This window comes from Anas platyrhynchos, chromosome 1 (genome assembly GCF_047663525.1).
Source record: "Anas platyrhynchos isolate ZD024472 breed Pekin duck chromosome 1, IASCAAS_PekinDuck_T2T, whole genome shotgun sequence".
NCBI classification, from domain to species: Eukaryota; Metazoa; Chordata; class Aves; order Anseriformes; family Anatidae; genus Anas; species Anas platyrhynchos.
The window spans coordinates 144,724,330-144,733,116 of record NC_092587.1 but is presented as its reverse complement, the minus strand read 5'-3'; the positions used below and the strand labels follow the sequence as shown (position 1 = coordinate 144,733,116).

At 43.6% G+C, this 8,787-nt stretch overlaps 1 protein-coding gene across 2 annotated transcripts in view; it reads left to right on the top strand.

Moving 5' to 3' along the window:
• The first annotated feature begins 45 nt into the window (after window positions 1-45).
• Window positions 46-8,787, top strand: part of TMCO3 (transmembrane and coiled-coil domains 3) — a 33,492-nt gene continuing 24,750 nt past the window's right edge. Inside the window, exons 1-3 of one of the 2 annotated variants that reach the window (XM_027444536.3) lie at window positions 46-195; window positions 1,627-2,170; window positions 5,979-6,158. In XM_027444536.3, coding sequence (XP_027300337.1) covers window positions 1,724-2,170; window positions 5,979-6,158 — 627 coding nt within the window. In that variant the 5' untranslated portion in view covers window positions 46-195; window positions 1,627-1,723. The remainder of the gene's footprint in view (window positions 196-1,626; window positions 2,171-5,978; window positions 6,159-8,787) is intronic. The other variant, XM_027444526.3, reaches the window with a different exon arrangement.

Genomic DNA, 8,787 nt, shown 5'->3' with positions numbered 1-8,787 from the left:
CGCCTAACGGAGCTACCCCCGCCGCCGCGCCCCTCTCTATAGCCACACACGCACACAGAGCCAGGACTACATCTCCCATCAGGCAGCGCGCTTAAAGGCGCCGCAGCGGCTCCGCGGGGCTGCTGGCGCCCGGGGGCCTCGCCCCGCTGCCGCCGTGCGGGGTGCGGGGCGCGGAGCCCGGCCGGGCGCGGTGCGGTAAGCGGGGGGCGCTGCTGGGGGGGGGCTGCTGGGGGGGGGCTGCTGGAAATGGCCAAATGCTGCGGTCCGGCTGCTGGAAATGGCCAAATTGCAGGGATTTGACCGAAATCGCGAAATATTCGTGCTTTACGCAGCGCCATCCGCGGGGTGGGCGCGCTCCTGCCCCTCATTGATCCCCCCCTTTCTTAATTTTAAGCGTTTTAGCTCCTGCGTTCCTAAACCTTGCTCTATAGTCAACTCCAGGCACCTAAATATACGGGCTCGCCTTTCATTCATTGCAAGCAGACCGACAAACACCCCCAACGGGCAGGGGCAGGGGTTTGGGGCACCCCAAAACCCAGCAGGGCACCCCAAAAGCTGTGCTTGGCATCGTCCCGACACCTCGTACCCCTCCCTGCCACCGCTGCTGCCGTATGGGCACGGCGGGTCCGCTGCCAGCCTGCCACCGGGCAGCAGTGACCCCAGTGGTGACCCCAACCCGGGGTTAAAGGGCGAAATTTGGGCTCACACAGGCTCCTTTGGTGATGTACCAAAATATCCCATGGGTTGTGTGTCTTCAGGGTGCTGATTCAGGGTCTCAGGGGGTGTTTTATTGCGTGTAGCCTTGGGGTGGGTTTGTGCCATGAAAATGTCCCTGGTCTTGCACCGAGATGCGGGGTAGCTCCTGGGAAAGGAACTTAGGAAAGATACCGATTTTGTTTTTAATATCAATCTCTTTTATAACGTAAGTCTATTTAAAATCACGAGGATCAATAATTAGTGCTCAAGCAGAGTGCCCCCGGGCCACGCAGCCTTTCAGGTCGAGGTCTCCCATCCAAGCTGGTAGCACCAAGCCCAGCAAGTTCTGGTTTTCCCTGCAGGAACGCTTCTCTCACAACTACAGTGTGATCTCTATCAATTAAGGTTCTTTTTGTTGAGTTTTATGTAAATCCCAGAATCATCCAGGTTGGAAGAGACCTCCAAGATCACCTGGTCCAACCTCTGAGCCAACACCACCAGCTCTCAGACTCTATCCATAACAAGTGAACACGATACAATTTTTCAGGATAGGCTTCAGAAACGACAAGAGGTTACTGATATAAAGGAAGAAGGCCTTCTGGTGCTAGGTTGAAGTCCAACCTACAGCCTCATGATATTTTTAATGGCTTTTCCCTCCTCTAGGAAGCAGCACAGATGACTACCGTGTGATATGACTAAGCCTTCCGTTTGATGTTCTTCAGACAAGGTCATCTCTAGAAAACAGAGGGAATAAAACCCGACAGTGACTTTGGGCTGTTGCTTGGTTTTGATAACTCTTGACCGCAGGAGACCATATGTGTTCTGTTAAAGATCGTGGCACAGAAAGCAGCCTTCGGTTTGTTTTATAATTTGTTTGATCCAGTGACTCAATGTTATGATGTTTGATAACTGCTTGGTACTGTCTTGCAGCACGGTGTGTGCGCTGGGGATGCAGAAACCATGCAGCAGAAAGCCGTGAGCGGCTGTGGATGATCAGCTTCTCCCCAACAGCAGTAAAAAGCGAAGGATGAAGGTGACTGGGCTTACTCCCCTGTGGACGTTGCTTTCGCTGCTTTGTGGCCACCTGGCGAACGCTGCAGACCATGAGGATGTGGTAAAGCACGCGATAAAGCTGCACCGTGGGAAGGGAGCTGTTATCACCCAGCGAAAGCAGTGGGTGATGGAGAGCTGCAGGAAACTGTCCGGCCTTCTTCGCCAGAAGAACGTCGTTCTCAACAAACTGAAAAGTGCCATAAGGGCGGTTGAGAAGGATGCGGGGCTGTCAGACGAGGAGAAACTTTTTCAGGTGCATACCTTCGAAATCTTCCAAAAGGAGCTAAATGAAAGTGAAAACTCCGTCTTTCAAGCAATCCATGGCCTCCAGAGAGCTCTACAGGGGGATTATAAAGACGTTGTAAATATGAAAGAAAGCAGTAGGCAGAGACTGGAAGCCTTGAGAGAAGCTGCAATTAAGGTTAGTGCCTTCTCCCTTTTGTTCCTCCCCCCACTGTGTTTGTTCCTAGAATATTATTTTAATTTTATTATGATACTGTTTCAATCTGTTCTAATGAAAAAAAGTGGATCTACATAAAGCTGGGAGTTTTAAAGTGGATTTTGAATAAAGTTGTGAGTATGTGATTCTGGAATAAAGCTTAAAGCTTAGTGGCAGCCAATAGTTAGACCAAAACAAAGCCAAGCATACTCACACGTCAAATATGTCAGACGAGGAGGAAGACAAGAAGTGAGTCAGTGAACTTAACAGAGCTGCACTGTGTGAGTGACTGGCATTATGCGAGTGGAAATAAGGCAACAAATTGGCAAAATACTAAATGTTTTTTCCACTTCAGAAGAGAATTGCTCAACGAAAACCTGCAAATCAGGCAGAACGACTTCTTTACTTCCTGTACTCCCATAGATGTGGGTAAAATGGGCGTGCAGAGCATTGATGACAGGATTCTTTGACCTCGCTGGAGAATTCCTAGCTGAAGAAGTGCAGGTTTGAAAAATAACATCTCCAGGAAAGAGCTGGCTGAGGTAACTTTGCTGAGAAAAGCACAGATGAGTAACAGGAGAACAGAAGTACTTTGGGGAAAGTTTGGGTTCCCATGTTGGTGCAGAGCTGTTGGGGCTTGCACAGTCTGGCCCCAAACTTGGTAGTGCTCAGGGTGTCTACTGAGAGCCTACAAAGGAGAGAAAATGTTGCTGAGCTGACTCAGTAGTTAAATTGTTCGTTTCCTAGCCTCTACCCCTCAACCACTGAAGAAAATCATTAAGAATTTTCTTTGTTTTCTTCAGGAAGAGGCTCTCCTTGTGGAAGGGAGCCAAGGAAGGGAAAAAAAAATGTAATTGGGCTATAGTGAGCAGGGAGCAGAGAATCTAGAAAGTGCATCTGCATGAGAGATGGGCAGACCTTAGCAGGTGATGATGGCAAGAGACTGCTGTGTGCCAGAAACGTGTGCCAGAAATGGTTGGGAAGAAAGGCTGATGGCCGTAGAAGGTAGGATGCAGGCTTGGGAGGCTGGAGTGGTCTGTGCAGTGGAAAAAAGGGCTGGATTACCAGAGCCTAGCTTCTGCAGGGGTGGGATATAAAGGTGCATGGCTGTCTAAACAATGTTTGTTGTTCTAACCTTGTAAGTTGCTTTATAATGTGAAATAAAGGTGGAGATGATGGGGAAATGAATGCCAAAGATGAACATTACACGGAATAAATTTTCTTGGACTCTTTCTCGTTTCAAAAGACATGCACTAGATCTGGTTTTGTTCCACTTTGGTTTTATTGTCGTGATTATTTTCTCGGTGCACTCGTGAGACATCCTTTCCATTTTTTAAAGAGTGGTTGAATGGAAAGTACCAATTACTGCAGAGGATGCTAGACTCATACATTCACTTTATTTGTTTTTAGCTGAAGTATTTGAAAGTCTTCAATATCAGAATATGTGTGCGTGTGATGGGTCTGCTGCAGGGGGAAGGTATAGCAGTTGTTGATTTGGGGGAAATATTGAAGGTATTGAAGATATTGAAGATGTGCCTTGCTGGAGGAGCTATGTTGAGGTTCTAGACAAAGCAACAAAATCTTGTCTAGTTTACCTGCTTCAGATTTCTTGTGTGGAATTCAGATTTCCCTGATGGCAAAGATAAGTCTCAAGCATTGTAAAGAATTGAATTTGCTTTCTTCATCCTGTATTAAAGAGTAGGAACAGCAATGCTGCATTCTTAACTAGTCTTGCCTTCATTTTGCTCACATTTCTAGGCATTCAAGTCTGCTGCTTAGTACAGAATCCTTACTCATATAACCTTGCTTAAAACATTGCTTAGTAAGTACTTTGTGATCAAATACCTGAAATCCCAGCCTGAGCTGCAGAACAGAGCTTGCACTGTGATGCACTTTTGCCCAGCATTTTGCAGGCTGTTGTGGCAAGCAAGAAAGTTTCTCCTGCTCGTGGACACCGCTCTTGGACCCACTGTACTGCTGTGGCACTGGGCAAAACAGAGGTGCCACTTTGTAGGCTACGAATGCTTCATCTTCATTAAGGGAACCAGGTTGTTTCAAAGCTCTTCTTGTAAATTTAGAGTTTGTCCCAGCTGCCAGAAAGGACTGATCAGCTCCCTTTCACCCCAAACCTCTTTCTATTTGGAGGGGAGGGACTAAACCTCATTACCTCCAGAACTGTTGACTGAGGAAAGAGCCCACAGCTCTCCCTGGGTGTGTTTTTAACATCTCTGAGACAATGTCTGCAAGCAGAGAACAACAGATAGGAAATGTTTTCCTTTCCTCCAGGCTGTAGGAGAGTGACTGCGACTCCTTCCTATGTGTTGCATAAGAAGCGAAGCAGTTGACATCGGTCCAAACACGCTAATAGCTCCATTTTTTCCCCAACTCCAGTTATTTTAGGCGCTGGGTAATTCTCAGCATGCCAGTGTAACTATGGTAATCCCAAACGCCAGCAGACGAGAGGCAGCGATTCTGTGGTTTTGTCACAACCTGGAGCATTCATCAGGCTGTCGGGATTTCAAAAAAACAAACAAAAAACCTCCAGGCTAAACACAGTTACAGGCTGTTCTGAACATACTGCTGTCTGGGCGTCAAGGAATCGATGGAGTTATATGCATGTTCTTGGAGGTTTTCAGCAGAAAAATGTCCATCCACAACTGTGTGTGGAGGAGGGGACCCTCCTTATTCCAACACCGGTGTCTAGGATCAGTGTAGATGCCTAGGCTCTCTAAGATGCTTGTGTGGGGTAGGCAGACAAAGCCCAAAACTGGAGGGAAATAGATTTGTGTCTATCTGATCTCCAGCTGAGTATGGCAGAGCATCGAACATTCAGGTCGAAACCTGTGTTTTCAGGCAATTCGGTCTGACCTAGAGGTCGCTTGCAGTTTTTGCCCAGACTGTTTCTCGTTTCCCTCGGTAATAATATTGGCTCTCTCAAAAACCAGATGTAGGGGCTGTCTGAGCCAAACCCTCACGGCATCCTGAACCTCCCCGAAAGGAAGAAGCCTGCTGTTCCACCTCCCCTCACTCATTCATGATTGTCCACGCTCAGTTAGTGCATCTTCAAGGGAATGCAGGCATGTAAGCTGAAGCATCGTATATTTATCCCCCCCAAAATGCTGGGAAAGCTAACTTCATCCCAGCCAGACCCAGCACCTGATGGAAAATGCTTCCAGGGAAGCAGAAACAGGAACCTCAGCTAACTGCTGAGGGGTTTAGCTGCTCATCCATGCTCTTACCCAGCTTTTTTATTTTTATTTTTGTAGCAATTCTCAAAAATTACAGCAAGTGTGGAAATGATAAAACACGCTTCTTCCCATCTTGGTAAATCTGCTTGTAAAATTGCTTACAAAATTAAGATTCCTTATGTTTACCTTTCAGTTTGTTTGATGCTTGTAGCTGGTAAAGCAATGCTTTCAAGTTTATTACGCTTCCCTGCTAAAACATTGAGATTTAAATTTACATGGCTCTGAAATGTTTCCTAGAATTCCTCGGAGTAATTCCTCTCCTATTTTCTGTAACCTTGAGGCAGCTCTGCTGTTTAATGGATTAGAAAAGGGAATCAGTGTTTTGTTGTTTGTTTATTTTGCTTTGTTGTTTTCCTTGCCCCTTTCCTTCAATTGAGATTGGCACAAGAGAAAATAGTCTTCAAACACCAATACAATGTCTGTATTGCTTTTGCAATTCCCCCTGTAAGATGCTCTGTGTCAAAAGAAGCATTCATTTATGTTAAATGTTTGGCTGCTCAAAGGCCTGGCCAGCACTTTATCTGTGTTGTAAAATTCAACAGGAAGAAATGGAGTATGTCGAACTCCTAGCAGCAGAAAAGCATCAGGTCGAAGCCCTTAAGAACATGCAGCATCAAAACAAAAGCCTGTCAATGCTCGATGAAATTCTTGAAGACGTCAGGAAGGCAGCTGACAGATTGGAGGAAGAAATAGAAGAGCACGCCTTTGATGACAACAAATCTGTGAGTGATGTTTTGGATTGTCTTTTCATTCGTATGCATTTATTTTTAAGTTTTTGCTTTGCATTAAGTATGTGCATTGTATGGGTACTTCTCTTGTATTAGATAGCTTTTAGGATTTTAGTGACAACTTAAAAAAAAAAAACAAAACACCCTTTGGCTCTACATTTGTTTTTGCTTCCCTTTCAAGGGGAGAATGTAAGTAGCCGTAAAATAGTCGCTTTTTAGGAACGAGCAAACGGGGATCGTTATTTTCTTTGCTAATGATTTCTCTGCTTTAGTTTGAAAGTGCTCCCTGCGGCTACCGCTTTCAGTGATAAGTGTATTCCAGCTCACTGATACAGCTCGTGAGAGTTACGACATATCCGTGATGGTGGTTTTTAGACTTCGCAGTACTCCATAACTGTTGTATTCAGACTTTACAAGATATGGAGTTAAGTATAGTCTCCAGTTTTATTTTTCTCTTCCATTTTGTTGAGAAAGCTATAGGAGAACAAGAATCCTTGCAGTTAGTTTTCACAATCTGGGAAAAGATGTATTTTTCAAGGTAAGGATTTGAAATGTGTTTGTGGTGTTGCATTCTCCATCTTCCCACTGTCTCTGCTTTTAGCACCATTTGCATCGTTCATTGTTTCTGTGTTGCAGGATGGACAGTGTCCCTCAGGTAAGTCTGTGTGTATTTGGAGCTGGGAGTTCATCACATTATCCCAGTGTCCCATTGCATTTTTCTCAGAAGCTGACTCTGAGTTGATCCTCCTTATAAGCATGGATTTAAATTTTTATTTGGCTTCTGCTCTTGAAAGGTTTTTGTTGATTTGCAGCTTGACTTCTAAGGCAAGCACAGTTTGTGAATTCTGCTGCGGAGGAAAAACAGCTGCTCTGCAGGAAAGGGCCAGGCCATTTTTGTAATTGTACTCTCCTGAGAGAAAGTAAAAGTAGCTTTTTGCCTACGCCAGACAGGTACAATTACACCTAGTGGTAATCCTACCTAGCAGGACCAAGGGAGGGTAGGGAAGATCTTGCTGGAGTGCCCTCTTCTGTTATGCTGGGGTATAACGGCACATTTCAAAGAGGCCAGGAATGGTACTTCATCTGCAATACCTGTTCATTGGCAAAAAATACCCAGTACATCCTTCTTGTCCAATGTATCTCTTTTGTTTTTCTTATATCTCGGTTCATGAAACAAAAGGAATAATGAAATTCACACTAGAGGACTATTTGCATCTCTATCTTTGTGAGAAGTATCTAGAATATTTTCTCTTAAGCTGGAATGCAAAAAAAAGTTCTAATACAATCATCAGTAATCTGATAAGGATGCAAAGGATTTTATTAAAGATACAATCAAATAGAGAAATGTAATAGAGACAAATAAAAAAAGAGAATACAAGCTAACCTATGTAATGAGAAAACATTTTTTTTCCCCAGGATTTTATTTCTTCAAACAACAACAATCCCTGAAAGGGTGTTTTACATAAAAGTGCACAAATACTGTTGTCTTCTATTATGTCCTCAGATGCTTAGTGTTTTTTAAAAGCACCTCTGAACCTGTGCCATCTACTCTCACTCTCTGAGCATAGTCTGTCTTTTGTCAGTTCCCTTTTCTTTAGTAAAAGTAAAAATGCACCATAATATCCACACAGTACATGACTTCTAAATATATTACATAGAAAAAATAGTTTTTTCATAATCTTTTTCTTAATCTTAATATTCTCTCTCTATTCCTAATACCGTTTCTGAAATAGACCTCATCACTTTTATATGATCTTTGATACGTTTTTGCTTTTGATACAGAGAGGTTTGATTAGATGCCAGATACACAAGCTACCAAGTACAAAGGAACATAGAGCAAACTCTGTATGAATTTAAAATTCCAGATCTTCAAAGTAGATGTCTCAGTGCTGATGTATTTCATAAGGTAATTCTATCTGCTGTACGTTATCACTGATGTCATAACTTTAAATTCCCAAGAAAACACTAGAGCAGATGTTGGCTTATTAGAGTTTTTGGTTTTAGGCAAAGTACTGCACTGAACAGTGAAATAACTCCTACGTGAAAATCAGTGTAAAGTATGTTTTAATTCATAGAGCCAGCATTCAACAGTATGCTCTGAGCTCTGTTTTGGTTTTCCTTGTAGTAGCATCAAGGGCGTCAGGAGTGAAGATGACAGAAAAACAGTAGGATTGGGAACCTATTGTGTATTCTGATTAGAAACAGTTCTTGTTTGCTGACTGTAGGGAAGCCTTTCTTCTTTGTTCTGATGCTGTGAGAATAGTTTGCATGTACGTGGCACGCAGCTGCTCTTGCCTTTTCTCATCAGCTGAAAACATGAAAATGTGGTTTGGTCTCCTAGACTTGGCAATGGAGACTTCATTCTGGAATGCAAAATAGTCTGGTAAGTGGGGAGCTCAGGGAAGTGAAGGCAGAATAGATATAAAGAGGCAGGTTGCAGGCAAAAAGTGGGTAAAATGCAGCTTTTGTAATATATAAAAGGAAAATAGTTGTCAGTGTCTCATTCGGACACCTAAAAAAGCTGATGTTTGAATTAGATGTACTTATAAATACTTATAAATATATACTTATATATACTTCTATATATTTATAAATAATTTTGCAAACTTCAGAATATGTTTCG